The following is a 19,329-nucleotide window of genomic DNA, read 5'->3' on the forward strand; positions in this document are numbered from 1 at the left end:
ATGCAACAACATACTGGAACAAAATAATATATTAAAAAGTACACGTAACACAAAAATACAACAAAAATGTTACATGCTTAGGATTAGGAAATCATAATTATGCAACCTTTTCTAAGCTGTATACTTTCCTCCTTTCTTCAGTTCAAGAAAGATCATCTTAGAAAACACAAATGATAAACTTCACTGCAGCAAACACTAATTAATTTCACATAAATTGCCATGTGTGTAATTGAAGTGTATAGATGAATGAAAGAAAGTTCCTAATAACTGAAGATTATATCCTCATCAACTTAAATGCATCTTCCAGCAAATGAATAAATCTTCTTAAGTCACAAACTCAGTGTTCTAAAACTAGATGACAACTGTGATGACTGTAAATGGCATAAATGAACTGAATTAGATAATTCTGCCTAACAGATGCACAGGACTATTGCAAGTTTTGTGTCTGATTCATCATGCAATAACATACTGCAACACAATAACACACTAAAAAGTACATGTAATACAAAAATACAAAATAAATTTAAAATTATTGGGATTCAGAAATAATAATTATGCAGTGTTAAACCTGAGATCTGTTATATCAATCTATATCACACAAACACCCAACTGCAGTGTAAAAAATGAGATCTGTTATATCTATCTATAACACATACAAGCACCCAACTGCAGTGTCAAACCTGAGATCTGCTATATCAATTTACAACTTGCAAGCACCTAACTGCAGTATTGAACCTGAGATCTGCTACATCCATCTTTATCACACAAGCACCCAACTGCAAACAACGTTGAGCCTGAGATCTGTTATATGAATCTATAATGCACAGCACCTAACTGCAAATAATGTTGAACCTGATATATGCTATATCAGTCTATAACGCGCAAGCACCTAACTGCAAACAGTGTTAAATGTAATTTCACATAAATTGTCATGTGTATTTGAATTCAATAACTGAATTAAAGAAAAGTTCATGATGATTGAAAATGATATCCTCATCAACATAAATGTGTTTTCCAGAAAATGAATGAGTCTTCTTAAGTCACAAACTCATTGTTCTAAAACTATCTGGCAATTGTGATGACTCTGTAAAAGGCATAAATGAACTGAATTAGATCATTCTGCATAACATATGCACAAGACTGTCAGACTACTCGTCACAACTTTCAAAGTTTCATATTCTTCTTCAAAAACATCAAAATATCCACATTCTCCCCAGTCAGAGAGGCTCTTTGTGCTGATACAACATCTCCAGCAGTTGAAAAGACTCTTTCAGATGGCACTGATGTTGCTGGAATAGTCAACAACATCTTGGCTAGTTTGGCCAGCAAAGGGAATGATGTTTCGTTGAATTTCCACCACATCAGTGGGTTGTCACCAATATGTATACTAGATGTCTCATTCCTATAACGTGTTATATCTGTGTCAGCCCTCTGAAAGAGGGACTTTGATGGCTCCACCTTGACCACGTACACATCTCCAAAAAGATCTTCAAGTGCACACTTTTTCACTGGAGGCTCATCAACTTCAACCTTCGCTGTTGCTGCTGGTCTGTTATCTCGTTCTGTAACTTGTACTGCAGGAAGCTGTGGTAGTGGGGGAAGACTAGATGGTAGTACATGAGTGAGTTCATCAGTCTTCTCTGTCTTCACTACTGTTTCACACTGTAATACAAATCAAAATTATATAATATGTACTCCTTAAGTTAATACGAATCTCGCAATTTTATGTTAATTAACATTTTAGCAATTATTCACTGGCATTTAATATAAATAAAACAACATGATTTTATCAATATAAGATCAATATTGAATATTAAGAAATATTTGTGTATATGAAGTTATGAACTTCAAACAATGAAGTTATGTAATAGTTTGTGTGTTTGCTCTATGTGTGTGTGTGTGTGTGTGTGTGTGTGTCAGTGTTTCAGAGGGAGATGGAGAGAATCGGATGACATAAGAACTTTGAAGGTGACTCTGGGGCATACCAAGATCAGTGGTGCATCTAGGGTAACCTTTGGGGACAAGTGTCCAATTTTAACTACCAAAATAAATTTCATATATCCTTAAAATCTTGAAAGGGGACAATAATATTATGTTATACTTCAGCTGCTGCAGGTAGATAACACAACGATACTCATATGTAAATTTTTGACTTACCTCATTGACCTTCACTGTTTGCATGACAATGGAAGCATATATTTGGATCCTTGTAGCATCGTCTACATCAGTTAGAGCCCTAAATCTTGGATCTAGGGCACAACTCTGCAACAGAAACTGCTGCGTGTCCTTGTCATTTTATCTCTTGTCTAGGTCTTGGGAGATTGCCACCTTGACTGCCTTCACAAGTGCATAGCCACTTTCTTGCACTTCCATTGCACTAATAATACGATGTTTAAGAGGAAAAATCATTGATATGGTAGGTGCTGCTTCATCGCACAATATCGTTGTAATGGTTTTCATTGGTTTGAGCAGTTTGAGAATATCATCTGCATTTGATACATCATCCTCTGATAAAGTGTTTAAGTCCGTCTCCCTCTGTCTGATTTCCTTACTTAATAGAGTAGCTACAATGGCAGGCTGCTGCTCTAAAAATCGATCAATCATATCATAAGAACTATTCCAACGTGTCTGGACATCTTTGATAAGTTTGTGTTTAGGAAGCTGCAACAGCTCTTGTTTGGATTTCAGCAGGGTAGTAGCAGTTGTACTGCGATGGAAAAAGGAGACAATGTGCCGGATCCTCCCAAGAAGGCGTGACATCTGATGAACTTGCAACCCCCTCTGGGTTGCTAGATTTATAGTAAGTGCAAAGCACTTGATATGTGGTGTGAACTTTGCCTCTTGAATAGCAACATCCATGTTGGCAGCATTATCTGTTACTATGGAGAGTAACTTGTGGGGCCTTTCCAGTTGCCATTCCTTACTGGCATCAACTAGTACTGCTCCTATATGTTTACCAGTGTGAGACTCGTGTAAAGGTCTCGTCTGAAGAACAAAGCTTTTCATGCACCATTCCTTATCAATCAAGTGAGCTGTGATTGTTATGTAACTCTCTGTAGCCCTTGAAATCCAACCATCTGTAGCAATGGCCACTGATTCTGCCTCTGATATGGTGCTTTGCACTTCTTGTCTGGTGTGAAGGTATAGGTCTGGGATAACTTTCTCTGCGAAGTGTGTTCTTGATGGGATGATGTAGCGAGGTTCCAGGGTACGAATCAGATTTCTGAAACCTAGCGAATCAACCACTGAGAAAGGGCGCATATCATGTGCAATAAACATCGCTATATGCTTAGCGATTGTCTGTGATCTTTGTGATGATGGAATTAATGGAGACTGAAAAACTTCAGTCAATCTGAGCTGACCAGTGGTTGTTGGATGTGATGGCTTAGGAGTAGGAGAAACACTGACCTTGGGAGCTGAAATCTTGTCATCTTTAAAAGGAATTCCAATGGCAATCGTTGGGTGGTGCCGTTTTAAATGTGTAGACATATTTGTGGTGTTTCCAGTATTCCTAAGAGCTGTAAAACACAGTTTGCAAACACACCTGGACTTGTCTACTTTTCTTACTCCATTCTCATACTCCACAGAATATCCAAAATAGTTCCAGGCCGATGATCTTCTAATCGCAAGTAACTCGAGTTCAATTTTTTCGGCCTTTTGCGTCTGCTCCATTTGACCGGATGTTGGAATCACCTTGGTCACCCCGCTGTTTGTAGTTCATTGCATGAAAGCATCCCAAACGTCTTAGTGATTAAGAATAATCATAAGTTCTATCACCGGTTCCACACCCATACCGATAGTTTAGTCCCACGCAAAGAGAAAAGAATTGACACTTACATTATTATAATAATTTTAAGAAAAAAAATTTCCTTCATAAACTATTATTAATGTATGTCCTTGATTATATTTTTAAAGTATGGTATTATTTAAAAAACAAAACATAATGTAATTTCCTAGTACAAGGAAAATCTTATCTATAGAACTGGTAAGGGTGCGGGAACGGAGATGACTAACTGAATCTCACACGCTATACTTCCTGTGTATACAAAACAACTACCGCGGCAGTTTGGTCTAATGAGCTCCTAATTTAATTATCATAACTGCTGAAGATTTATGTAGCTATTATAAGGTAGATATCGTTTTGTATCGATTCTTCACCTTGTGTATCGATATGTGTATCGAAATGGCAAAAGTATCGATGCATCGATGTATCGATGAATCGTTTCACCCCTAATTATAAGTTATAATTGTTATAATTACTGTCATCTATATTACAGTTTCTTTGTTAATTTATGCTAATTTATATATATATATATATATATACATATATATATATATATATATATATATATATATATATATATATATATATATATATATATATATATACATATATATATATATATATATATATATATATATATATATATATATATATATATATATATATATATATATATATATATATATATATACATAATAGGCATTTTAAATCACAGTCATGAAATTTAATTTGCAAAACTAGGCTAAGAGACTCAGGCCCCTGCAAAATGGAGTTCTTGAAATTATGAACAATTTATGAACTTTATGAACTATTCTTGAACTGAACATGAATACCATAAAGAACAAATTAAGTACCATTCAAGAACAATAATACATCAGAAGAGTTCAAGAAATGTTCATTTGTTCTCTCTAGGGATTAAAGTGGAAACATCTCATCAAATCTTGATAAGTGATCTAAATTTGAGACAAGTGAAAAGGTAGGTGGGACAAGTGAATTTTCTAAACCGTCATGTCCAGGACAATTGGACGAAGAAAAAGAATTGCTCAGTTAATACATGAATCCATTTTTTTTGTATATCTATATGACTCATTATAATTTTGATCCCACACCCCTCCTTCAGCTAAGTCACTAAAGTGTCTGCAAGATCGAGGGAATGATGTATTTTTTTAAAGGGGAGGGGGAACAAGCCAACATTAAATGTAAATGCATAACCTTTAAAATGATGCAATCTCAGGTCTAGTGCTTCATATAAAAAAGACACACACCAAGGCCCGAGGTAAAGGGGTTCTCCAAACATATTCAAGGTATGTTTATTTTTATTTTAAAAATTTATATTTCTGTTTTCTTCTTATGTTTTTCTTCCCAAATTATCGATTTAACATGCTTTTTTACAGACTTTCGGGCAAACAAACGTGGTAATTGCTATCAATTACACACAAGTTTCAATTATCATATATACTCGCGTATAAGCTGAATAATTTATGAGAAAAAGGGGGGTCGGCTAATCGAATGGCCATTGTGTAATCTAAAAAAATTTAAAGTCTTTTTGTTGACTACTGTAATGGCCGTAAATCATGAGACACGTAAAAATAGTCTTTTCCATGTCCTAAGACATATGCATGTAACAAAATAATTTTTGGTGTCCCGACACTTATTAAACTGTTATAAAGTACTATGATTGATTTTGTTATTACTTTGCAGGTGCATATTTTCTGATTTCTCCAACAAGAAATTAAATAAAGGTAAATACAGACTTCATTATTTGCTGGCCAGTTGAGTTTACCCAGGAGACCAGGCTCAACTATAATGTACAGTACTTACACAGTGCAAAGTGTGCATAGCGTCACTTAAATCCCTTTTATTCCCAAGTATATTAGATGCAGATTTTGCTTTATTCCTTTTTTCGACCAAACTGCACTCTTCCAGATAACATTACAGCTAGTCCTTAATAGCTGTTTCACTTGTGTTGACTCACACCCATAAAAGCTACTTATTTTCAATGATATAAGCGATCCTACAAGTGGAGGTAATATTTATGAAAAGGTATGCAGGTTTAATTGTACAAGGCACATAATCAGCATAATTTACAAGTTCACAAAGAGTGGTAATAATAAGGCTAAAATGCTCATTATTGATCAACTAAGAATGATCATCAATCTATTTTAGTTTTGTGTTTTGGCTGAACATCGTAACTTTCCACACAAAGGATAGCTCTATGTTTCAGCGTCTCCTTTGTTGATAGTTGGCGGATTTGTCTTTTGTTAGTCAGTTAATCATTAAAACACTGAAATTGGCTTATGTTAAGATGGAATTTTAACCGGCAACTATACGAGTACATTGATGTGCAATTGCCTTTTATTCCATAATATTAGCGAGATTACCGTAGTTTTGTAAAATGGGGAGTAATGCATACCTGTCAACTTCTCAAAAGCCAAGTAGGGAGATTGAACAATATATAGGGATATTGGGACCCAAAACCGATCTTCTGGGTCCAATATGTGTGAAATTCGCAAATGATGCGCAGTTTCTCCCTGTGACGGGCCTTATTTTCCCCAAGTACGTGCCCTATTTTCATATTCTGGTCAGCTGTGGCCAAAATGCATAATAACTAAAGGTTAGTCTTAAATAAACAAGTAAGAAAGCCAACATAACTAAAAGTTAATCCTTATCGATGCAACTATATTGTGAAAGCGACTAGCCCTCCATCATAATTCAAAGAAACCATGTTCTACACTACTGTCTGTTATGCAAGCACCAGCAACTGACTGGCAAATAAAGGATTTTGTTTTACTGAGGAGGCAGCCTCACAGAACCTTACATGTGGCAACTATTGTTCAATGGTTGTATATCTGACCTTATTTCCTTATTGTCGACTCGTAAGGCATTTATTATTGTTTACTATAAAACATGTATTCTGAAAGTTTTTTGAGCACATGTTTTATGTGTGGAAGGTATTTTTATTCCTTCTTTTATTTTTCTTAATGGTAATTAACATTCGTATATACAGTACAAAAATGCCAGATGTTCACTCATACAAGTTTCTTCGATGGGAATGGCGCAATAGCATATAGTTTTATTGTTGTGGTTTATTTTTTTGTTCTGATTAAATTTCAGATTTTTGTATTGTTGTAGAGATAATTTCTGTGAAAAATGTTTAAACTTAACATTATATTTAGTGAAGAAGCGAATTCTTTCTGGTAAAGTAATATATTATTTCATCACAACAATATTCACAGGTGATACAATAGAACATGGCTTTCATGGATTGCATACGATATATCAAAATATATAGGACTTTGATTCTTTAGGAGAAATGAAAATCAAAAAACATATTGAACAGGATTTTTTTCTCTATTGGCGTTAAAGTTGTCATGTCCGCCGCAATGTCACTTACATTAAAGCAAACTACAACTCAGCTTTTATGGTATTAGCATAATTTTAAAGCATTATTTCTGAAACCTGATTATTGAATTTTGGCGACGATATCATTAAAGTTTAGTGCAGTGGTGCCCATGATTCTACTCTAAGGGGTGTACAACATCAAACAGAATGTACTTCATTAACGCGTGTTCAAACCTACAATGTACATGCGGTGGTGCAATTATGTAAATACGTTCAGCAGCCTAATTACGAGCGTTGAATCAAACAGTAGTGTTGTTCATTGTACTGTCATACTGGGATCACATTTTAATGAGTTAGGTATTTACAATTTCAAGGCAAAATAAAAACACAGTTACTGCTGCAATGATATATAATATCCAATGCAATAATGCATAAACAAACAATAATTGAGTCAAAAGAGAGATATCGTGTTACTGCAACTTGTGAATGCACAATTCTTGTCATTGTTCGATCAAATTTGAAACAAAATCTAAATTAAGCAGAAACAATAATAAAAAAAAAAAAAACAACAGAAAATTAAGGAAATTACTTTTCAAACAAGTTTATACCATTTCTTTTTATTAATCATACATGCCAATCTCAAGATAAGTATATGCATAATATTTGTTAATATAAGTTTGCCTAAATAAATGCATCTAGAACTTGCCGCGTGCATCATGTGATGCCTCAGAATTGTTGGTCGGCTTATATGCGGGTCATGCACTTTTTAGTGTTTTTACCTATTTAGTTTTGAGGGGGTTGGCTTATACGTGAACGGGCTTATATGCGAGTGTAAATGGTAGGCTGTGGGAAAACAAATAAATCTAACTCCTCCAATTAGATCATATGTATGTTATCTTTCAGAATAACAAAGCCCCTTTTGACACCTTTTCACAATTAGGGTGTATCATCAGCATATTTTACTATAGTTGAGACAGGGTCTGCATTCAATATTCCTGTAGTTCTCTTTGTTGTCTTAATTGTGCTGTAACTTTTGTATATTTAACGACTGTTATTAACATTTGTGTCGTTTTCATTTAAGTTCATTTTCCTAAATATGAAAAAAGGTTTTGGTGACTCATTTTTATGAGTCAAAGCATTTTTCTGCACCCTTTAAAAAGTGCCTACTGATGCTGTAGTGACCTAGTCTAAAGTCACTGAAGTAGCAGTTATTATTATTATTGTCACATAATAATGATTGGACAGTACTGTCCAACTCAAACTCAGAGAAAGCCTTGATCACTTTCATGATTTATATATGCATCAATACCAATTTAAACAGGATTTAAACAATGAGGGGCATCTTTTATGTGCCAAACAAATGCAGGTGCTTACATGTAAATACACATTCAATAGACTATCAGTCGTCACATCAGAGAAGGATTAGCTCTTAGTTAGTCAAATTGGGTTCATGCCTGTTTACCTAAGTCTCATCATTAGCTATTCTGCAGATCGGCCATGGCTAACAAAAACATAAAAAGGGGAGTATTATGATGGAAACTGAGGCACATCATGGGGATGCATTACACAGACAAAAGGTGCATCCTTGGAAAATCTGATGTGCATTTGATGCGGAAGCTCACATCCCTGAAAGCCTTCAATGTGTTCCCTGGAGAGGCACATAATTCTAAGAACTGTTCAGTGGCTTACAAACTTAAAATGGTGTTTTTAAATAATAAAATGCTATTCATGATCATCAGACTGTGGTTCTGTCTATGAACATGTTTTTTCAAAGACAAACAGGTCGAATGTAGTTTACAGGCATTTTAACCAACCTTATAATCCACCAGATGGAAGCAGCCCATTCTACCAGTTTCTACCCTGCAGTAAATATGTGTTAGGGTCTAATAATCATACCGAACACAGCGCAGAATCTGTGTTATCTTTTAATACTGGGGAAATTTAATAACGAAGTATCAATAGATTAGTTGAATTTCCTCAGAATAATGAACGCATCATGACAATGATATTTACAGCATTACATTATTACTATTTTCAAAAGTTGGAAATAAAATGGTCTCACTCTGCACATTCATGCATACATACATACATACCCACACACACACATGCATCCATATATACATCCATCCATACATACATACATACGTGTGTATTTGAGAGAAAAAGAGAGAGGATGGCGGTAGTTTTTAAGATTGAATATTGTAAACTTTCCGGACCTTTTAAAGAAATTTTCAGGTATTAGATGAACTATTAACAATTTCAGTACAAATCTTTATATCACTGGCACAAGCAAGGTATTAAACAGTGAAACATGTTTATCTTTTCCACCTTCTTCACTGTCATCATCATTATTAACTATGGTAAATCTCTAGTAAACAATATTGTACTCACAAGTGTGTCTTCTGTCTCGTCGTCATATGTGATAAATGTATCATTCACTGTCCTTTTTTTTATTCTTCATCATCACCATGTTTTTCACCTCATCATGGTATAATTATCAGGTAAAGTGTCATTTGTACCTCTCTAACGCCAGTGTTACCAATGCTAAATATAAGTAATTTTTTCATTTGTCATCTGCCTTTGTTCTCTCACTCATCATTGGTAAATCATAATAGAATCATTTGTTCTCTCTTGCACCATCATTAATTTTATCATATTACGTATTGATAATATCCATCACAGCTATTTTCTCTCCCTCTCTCTCTCATACACACAATCACCATCATCATCAATGGTTAATATGTGGTATAAGTATCAGCTTTTCTCCTTTCCTACTTTTATTTATTTTTATCATCATAATAAATAGTTCATCTCTCATGCAAGTATATTTTCTTCTTCACTTTTATTTTTTGTTATGAAAAAACATAAGTACAAACAACAGATGATCTCATCAGGTAGCAAGCTCTAGAAAGTCGATCAAACACGTGTTTTAATCTACTGGGTCCAGCATCTGTCTTTAATATTTGAAGTATGATAATGTCATCACCGTATTTCTACTATCCGAACTTTATCTACATATTTCTGTTTTGGAAATTTAATTAAATTATAAAATGATACAATCTGAAATAAAAAAGCAAGCTAAACATATTATCTTGTGAAATTACTTTCTACTTTCTGTGGTAGAATGGGCTACTTCCGTCTGATGGTTTATGTTAGAAAGGGTTTGTAACCGTAATGGTGAAAATAAAGGTTAATTCGCCGGATTGGATTCATATGAGTGATGGTGGTCCGAGAGTTATGCGTTGGTACGTCACTGTTTTTTGAATGTTTATGTGTAGTTTTTCAGTCTTTTTGCGATTCTGAAGCGATAAAAGACGCGTGAGAAAAGACGAATGGAGCGAAGGACTGTGGTCACGCCTGCAGTCCTTGTTTTCATTTATATTACCGATAAGGTGATTTCATATTGTCAGAGATTTCGCCCTACTTTATTGATAAAACGTCAGACTCCTGTACTTTTTCCTAGCGATGCCATATTCAATTTAAAATCATACAACCTGATACTACCAGAGGTGTCATTTTCCTTCGTACGACTATTATACTCGAATACAGTAAACACTTATCTGGCAACACAACAAATATTAATTTAACTCGCGTGTCATTCCATAAAATTGGAAATAACATACAGATTTGAAAGTAACAGGTGGGTGTTTCTCCAACAGTAGCCGGTTGCTATAGTTTAAAATATAGGCTTGTAAATTACCCGGCTACCGGCGCGTAAGTTAGGACGCTTTTATAATGGATTTCGCAGTTCAATTTAATAATTATATTAAAGAGATGGTGATTTTCAAAAATACTTTAGAACATGTTTTAAACTAGTACCAGTATTAGTACCCTTACTCATACCTCGTCAACCACAACAAATCAAGTTGAGGCTAATAATATATTTTGAACAGTTCTTCTATAATGAAGATTTTTATATTGTCACTTTGGATTTAAATATAGGTCTTCTTTATATACTATGATACAAAATTCTAACCATATTATATATAGATTGTACAACAGAAAATGTTAAAAAAATTAAAGGTACCTCGAAGGTCGCTATTTCTAGAAGAAGCAAATATATACGGCTTTTCGAATAGTCTATTTATTTTTCAAATGTGACTAACTAAACTCTAAATATTTATAAACTGAAGTTAATTAAGCCTGTTTTGTTAATTAACACATAAACAAAGTTGTTTTTTCCATTTACTTGCCCGTAAATGTGTTTTGACTATTAGGGCACCAAAAATTTCAAGGTTCGGGGACATAGTCCCCCAATGATCGCACATTTGTCCCCGTATGACATCATTCGGACTAATATATATATATATATATATATATATATATATATATATATATATATATATATATTGAATTGCGATGTCTACCAACCTCCAGTACAGTACTGTAATTGTAATTCTATATACAGATATTAAAAAATTATGAGACTGATCGTGATATATGCCAATAAACTTAAACTAATGCTTTTTTTAGTGGCTTTATACACAGATGGACAAATTGACACAAAAACTGATAAGGCACAATTTTTTTTTTACCACCATTGTTATCTCATTTAGGAACATGTGTAGAATTGACAGATGTTTGGGTTTCTTTCACACAGTTCAATTTTCATGCTTGCTCACATGAAATATTCAAGAGGTTAAGAAGCAAACTTTTTCCAAGGTATTTGTCCAAGGGACCAGTGTCTGTTTAAATGGCATTCCAGCTAGGTAACCCTTCTTTGTGAAATGCATGCTTGGTAAGATGTATAAAAACAACAGGAAAAAGAAAATTTAACAAAATTTGTTTGAATTCCTTATTCTTTTTTATTATCATTTTTTTATATAAAGACAATACACTTTACAAAAGGTTTTGGGGCACATCAGGCACTTTTCAAAAAGAAATTTGTTGATGGACAGGTACTGTAAGATTTGAAAATTGAGCTTGTTTGAACAAGATTTAAATGCTTTGTTGTAATTTTATTTTGTAGAATTTTATTGTGTATTTTGCTTGCAGCAGAGAAAAGCTTTTTCTAAACTGTACTGCAGAAACACCGAAAGATACCAATAATGTTTTAAACATTTATCAAAACTTAATTGCTATTTCTTAATATGCATTCCTTGTGCTTTCTTGGTTCATAGAAAATCAAAATCACTCGATTACACCTGTCTTAAAGGCACTGATTATCCATCTGTTAATATTTGCTAGTCTGGCCCATAACTTTGTAACTGTTGGATAAATTTTATTGAAGCTTTGCTCATGTATATATCTTGACCAGTCAGACTTTGTGTGTCATGTACCATAGTCAGGCCCAGCCTGTAGGTCAAGATCAAGGAAAAATGTAACTCTGTAACTTTTTTGTATCTTTGTCCAGAATTCAACGTTTGCACACCTGCCAACGCATATGATTTTGACATACAGTTTACTGAAAATACCCCAAAATTATAGATTTGTGGAACAATAGCCAAAACGTTTAAAATACTGTTTTGTTGCAGTCAAATCTAAATATTGGCTTGTCTAGGTTTGGTCCAGATCACACTGGATTTGGTCAGTGAAACAGACTAAACTTTACATGGTGTATCTTAGACACTTTAATCAACCAAATTCCCATAACCAGCAAAACTTTTTCATATACTTTATAGCATGGTTTGTATGCTGTCCATCGAGTGAAAACATGTTGAACTTGAATGGGACAATCAACCTCTTAACAAGTCCAAATACTTGGGACAAAAGTATAGAAAATAATATTCAGATACTTTGTCAAGCATGGATGGAAAGATGATTACTGCTGCTGCAAGAATGAAAAATAAAAACACACAAAGATTACATCAAGTTGATCCATCAAGAAGTCATTGACTGCCATGTGGTTTGTAGATGCAGTTTCTGAAACTGAACTGAATGCCATTAAGGCTGAAGCGTTTAATGTAATATTGCTTTCCCTTCATTGGACTTCACTTCTCAACTTTTCCAAAGCATATTTTCTACATTGACAGTAGCAGTACATGATACTTTGTTGCACCTTACTAAAACTTGGTCTAACTTGGAGAAAATATTAGCTGCCTTACTGAGGTACATTTAGTCTTGGCAGGTCTGCTTTTCTACCACTGAATATATTTTAATGAAATTAGCCAATTTTATATCATAACTAGATGGTGTGTCAGGTACCATAGCCATGCCCCCTGTCTCAAGGGCAAGTTCACTGTAATGGAAATATAAATTTGCAACTGATAATCTATGTCTGGAATATAACTTTGTAGCCACTGAATATATTATAATGAAATGTTTGCCAGTTATGTATCATGTATAGATGGTATGTCACACACCTTAGCCAGGACCTCTAACTCCAGGTAAAGATCAAATGCAACTCTGACTTGTATCCTTGTCCCCACTATAACTTTGAACTACTTAAGATATTGCAATAAAACCTTTCACATGTTATATATTATGACTAGACTGTGTTACATACCATTGCAATGATCCCTACCTCAAGGTCAAGGTTACTGCAAGGGGGAATATACACTAATGACCTGTCTTCATGTATTGATGTATAGGTAGAACTGTTGAACCATTGAAGATATTTGAATGTAATTTTAGCCTGTTATATAAAAATGGTCTTACATTGTCTTGTGCATTCAGTCATACCACTCTTCCTTTCAAAGTCAAGGTCATAACAAATAATAATATAAGCTAGTTGCTAGTTTCCAGGCTGTCACTTTTAACCCCTACAGATATTCTGATGAAACTTTACCCAGGTTCACACCGTATCATACCAGAGTCTAATCCCTAGCTCAAAGTTCAAAGTTGGGGAAAAAAACTCACAAGGTGTGCATGTTGTTTGTGGTGTTCTTGTTATTTTATTTTTATGTTGTACATTGTAAATTTTGATAACTGTGATATAAACTTTTCAGATGCTCTGGTCCTGGTGTATCTCAATGACTTTTTTACCCTGCAAAACTTGAAACAATCAAATTTTTGACTGATACATCTACCCCCAAACTACATAGAGTTTTTCAAGTTCTAATGATGTGATACCATAATAGCAATAAGTCTTGAACACAAAAAATGTATCCATCCTAAGGGTTATATGCAGGTAAAATATATACAGGTTGTGGTGTCCCAAAACTTGTCGGCACAGAAAAAATGTAAAGACAAAATTGTGAAGATGCCATACACCCAAAAAATCATGTTTATGTTACATGAGGTTATAATAGATAAAATATGCCAGTCAATCAGTAGACAACAAAAAAGTTATAGGTATACCAAAAACTTATAGTACATGAAAAAATTGATTTATAGACAGCAAATTATGCTATAAGTTCCATATAAAAACTATAAGGATTTTGATATGTTATAATTTGCTGAACTCCCCCAAAAAGCTGTTGTCCAGTAGAAACAAGAAAAGATAAAAAAGACGGCATCTAGGCTTGGGTTGCTGCAGCTTGTTAGCACTATTGTTGTCATATATATGAATAAATTTTGATCAAACTTTACAAGTAGCTTCTATCAGCAAGAATATGACTGATGCTCATGAATTTGTTGGGGAAAGTTGTAGTTTAAATCGTCCTTAGTTTCTATTAGCTGAGCTTGTTACATTTCTAGAGGTTATGTGAAGAATTTGGACTTTGTATTTGGGCTTACATTATATTAAAGGGATCACATGTTCATTTTCAGTTTCCACTGTTTACTGCAAACCAAAGAGGCTATGCAAATTATGTGGACAGTTCTATTCAAAACTGAAGAGACATATAATCCAGGTTCATAAAGATTGTAAGGAAGTGAAACCTATAATAGAAAATCCTGGTCAGCAAAGGGCAACTATGAGCACAATTAGAAAAGAGGGTATCTTTGAACAGAACAAGCTGCAGTGCACAAAGGAAAACCCATCATTTCAGTCTCAGAAATATTGTATGGGGAATATAGTTTGTTGTCCAAATTGTAAGGGAATTTATGCAAAGAAATTCTTCTTTAGGCATAGGGATAAATGTCTCTTGGACAAATGTGCATTTTCAAAACCCATTCCAATGGCAATGCTAGCTACTGAAGGTGATACAGTAGATACCAGCTTTCAAGACCTGTTGAAGTCTTTGAGGACAGATGAAGTAGGATCTGTATGTCAAAGAGATTTTACTATAAAGCTGATAGGAGCACGTTTGTGGAAAAAAAAAAAAAAAACAAAAACAGAAAAAACAATGGAAGTGAGAAAAAGTGCTCGCTCAGACATCAGAACATTGGGAAGACTTTATGTAGAATTCAAATCTTTTGAGAAAAATGAATGCATAGAATCTGTATAAATGTTTAACCGTGAAAAATTTAGTTCTCTTAAAAGAGCTATCTACAAAATAACAGACAAAGAAAATTCCAGCATCAAGTATGGCTTAAAGGAGAATATCTACTATTTACTGATGACAAGTGCAGAAATCTTGAAAGGAGAAGCATTACAGGGTAAACAGGGAGAAGTAAAAGCAACAGAGTTGGACTACTTTGTCTCAGTTTTAAAGTTGAACAGACGAACAGTTTTTGGTGATGCAAGATACATGATTACCCAAAGTAGGCAAGAAAGGCTTCGATTGCCAGATAGACTACCAGAGGATGAACCCGTGGAAAAGCTTCGAAAATACACACTGCAAGTGATATCTAAGCACACTGAGGGCAAATTTGATTTCATTGGAAAACATGACTTTGTAGAACTGCGTAATGCAGTTAGTTCCAGACTAACTCTTTTCAATGCTCGCCGAGGTGGAGAACCCAGTCGATTGAAGATTGATCAATGGTGCAAGAGAAATCAGTGGATTATTGAGTCCCAGATGAAGAATTTGGATTATCTTTCACCAGTTGAGAGGAAAGTGTTTTGTGACATGGAGATCACTTTCCAACAGGGAAAAGGGACACGACTTGTATCATGTTTGATACCTGGCGATTGCAAGAAAGCAATGGAGATCCTCTGTGACAGAAATATTCGTATGGATGCCGGTATTTTATCAACAAATGAATTCATCTTTCCAAATACTGAGTCTTCACCAAAACCATGTCAATGGATGGGACTGCATAGATTGCATGTGTAAAAAGGCTGGAATTGAAAATTCAAACATCAATGCCACAAACAACAGAGCTAGGTTAAGTACCATGCATGCAGCACTTGAAGTCAAACCAGAAGATAGAACCTATTTTTACCAGCACATGGGGCATGCAAAGGAAGTAAATGAAAATGTCTACCAAAAGACCATTGCCAGTTATGACTATCGCCAAAGTGGGATTGCATTTGCAGAGCTTTGACAATGGTATATATCTGTGTTTTAAAGTAATTGTTGTAGTATTCTGGAATAAATTCAAGTGCCACTAATAATTAGTTACATGCTCTTGTTTTAATACTGGCACTTTGGTAGTGTTATGGTAAAGGGTAGATCATTTATCAGTAATATTATTGTTTGTACCATTTACTTTAAAATTACCTGTCAAGAGACTTTGTCAAGCAAAGTTAGTGGAGGGCATCTTTGTATAGTGTTTGGTCTGCAAATGCATATATGGATTGTGGACCTTGAACATTTCATTATGGTTTGTTTTACAGGTATGTCTCATACAGTCACCAACTTTGCTGCATTTGATACCCCTACAAATGAAATTGACCCCTTACGTGACACTTTGAATACCCCTCCAATTGACACCAATAGCAGTCCAACAAATAGCATTACCAGTGCCCTCCCATGTGAAGAGGCATCCATTCCGACAGGGACTGCGAACCTAGCTGCTTCAGCTGACACTGCTAGTGCCCCTCTCAGTGACACAGCTAATATGACCAATCAAGCAGGTATATGTTTTAAGTTTAAATAAATTGTTTGAACTATATTTTAACTTTTAAACCTGTTACTACTAAAATTTAAGGGTGGGTGAATCCTGATGTAAACATTTGTCACACTTCCAGAGAAATTTGCTGCTATGATTTTCAAATAACTGGGTCAGTGTGACAGGTGGCTTGCTATTTTTAGACAATATTACATATTATGAAACTAGAAAACTGGGCTGTCTATATCTTGCAACCCAAGAAGACTAGTCCCACATGATGACATAGTAGTAGTTGTTGTTGTTGTTGTTGTTGGGTTTAACGCCATTTTTCAGCACACAATAGGCTATACATGGCGGCCAGTATTAATGGTGAAGGAGGAACCTGGGAAATCCCCGGAAAGAACCATCAACCCTCAAGAAGCTACTGGCAAGCTTTCTCGCATACCCACATTGGCCAAATCCGAGACTCGAACCCACGCAGACAGAGGTGAGGTGGCAGTGATCCTTAACGGAGAGTGCTTTAGACCACCCAGCCACTCGAGGCCCCAGATGACATAGTAAAATATTGACAAGAAGATGAACATTAAATGTGATCTAATCTGGTTTTTCTTGATATTAAGTTCAGTATAAAATAAGAATATAATGATATGGACAGCTGACTAAAATATGATATAAAATTATGATATTTTGCAGTACATGATAAATATCCATGACTGGTTTATACGTATGGGTATTTTAATGGTATGCACATGAAAGTGAACTAAGATAATACTAGAAAGTCATGTTCTTGTCTATAACATAAAAATGAAGGTTTCCCCTACAAATGTTTGAGCACAAGTTAAAATTCTGCTTGAAATATTAGCTGGGAAGCTGTTAATTATTACAAGAGTTATTACAGAGCTGAAGAACTTGCTCAATACCCCAGCTTTTATCAAATAATCAAATAATGCCCTACCTTAAGTTGTAAAATTTGTTACACTAAAAAGTAGGTAATAACGATCCCTTAATGGCATGCATGATGGAGAGTTATTTACTTCAATATATGCTATCATCTTCACACGTGTTTTGCAAAATATGTGGAGCCAATTGTGCAAAGTAGGTCAGTGACCCACTGTTGGTGTTGAACCCATGATGACTTGAAACCACAACCCATCTTTAGAGGCTACAGATGATGAAGTATTGAAAGTATAGTCTGAACAGGAGAGCTTGAAATTAATTAATTATCTTGACATACACAAAAGCAGGGTTCTGATTAAGAACAGCATTAAAGCTGCAATATTTGTGGTTTTGATAAATTTAGAACTAACAGAAATCTTAACTCACTCTATTTGACTTGCATAAATGAGACTTTTCAGACATTTTCAGTAACATTGATTTACGAATAAATGAATTTCAGCCAATTTATTCTCATAGAATTTTAAGATTTCTCAATCATGGATTTTTTCAATATGCATATAGCTGAACAAAATTGTAGAAAACAAACATAAATACATTAGCAATAACCATGTGGTAATAATGTGAATTAAAATAGGTCAATAGAGACATGATTTTCTATTATAGGATGATTGTTTTAAGGCAGATGTTCCCATCCTCAGGTCATGAATCATTGTCGTGGAGTGTCCTTAGTAGGGTTGCAAAGAGTCATCAAGTTACATGTATTTAGATCATATCATAAGCCTGAAGAATGGGGTGGCCTGTTGGTGGCCATTTTAGGGTTGCAGGTATGATATGCTTTCAAAATAGATTTAGTAGTGATGCACATTTATGAAAATAGTTGAAAGAACGTAGCTTCCATAAAGGACCAACCATTTAATTTTCATTGGGGGTGGGTGGGCTAAGTTTTTTTTTTATAGTCTGGCTATTTTTTGTATTTTACCTCAAGATTGTTTTTTCTTCATTACTATAATGGATATAATTAGTTCTTTTTTTCATGAAATCAGAGCAGGAATATTTCTTTCAAGCTATTTGGGGCCCATAAATATTTTATTTAAAAAAAAAATTCCAGGCCATCCACTTTAAAATTAAATAGTTCCAAATTGGACAGTCCCCATCTCATTATCACTAATCTGCCACAGTATCAATACAGAGTGCATGGTAAACACAGAAAATATGTAAAAAGCTCTGTTTATGGAATTCAAGGAGACTGAATTTCAGCAAGAAATATAAGAGATACAATGCGATGTTAACAAGCCATACATTTTTAGAACATTAGTGTATTATCATTTGTTTACATTTCTGCAAAAATGAAAATATGTGCCATCAACATTATCTGATAAGCTTTCCCAGAATATTCCTATGGCAGACTGTTATTTGTTGGATAATGTGAATCTTTTCACGACTTAGAGCAACCATAGTTAACCCTCTTGGGATATTTGGTCTAAATTCCTCCAGACTTGTGAGATATTGCTGGTTGAATGTAGATCATCATGATTTCTTAAAGCTAC

General features: G+C 34.5%; 1 protein-coding gene across 1 annotated transcript; it reads right to left on the reverse strand.

Annotated features, from left to right (window-relative positions):
• Nucleotides 1–439: 439 nt before the first annotated feature.
• Nucleotides 440–3,672, reverse strand: LOC149774251 (E3 SUMO-protein ligase ZBED1-like). Its single transcript, XM_089945558.1, has 2 exons — nt 2,329–3,672; nt 440–1,662 (listed from the first exon to the last, which is right to left on the reverse strand). The coding sequence occupies exons 1-2, from the start codon at nt 3,670–3,672 to the stop codon at nt 1,165–1,167; spliced, it is 1,842 nt and encodes a 613-aa protein (XP_089801684.1). The 3' UTR covers nt 440–1,164.
• Nucleotides 3,673–19,329: the final 15,657 nt, after the last annotated feature.

The sequence above is a fragment of the Sinohyriopsis cumingii genome, unplaced genomic scaffold (genome assembly GCF_028554795.1).
Source record: "Sinohyriopsis cumingii isolate HCF-2022 unplaced genomic scaffold, ASM2855479v2 utg000360l, whole genome shotgun sequence".
Classification (NCBI taxonomy): domain Eukaryota; kingdom Metazoa; phylum Mollusca; class Bivalvia; order Unionida; family Unionidae; genus Sinohyriopsis; species Sinohyriopsis cumingii.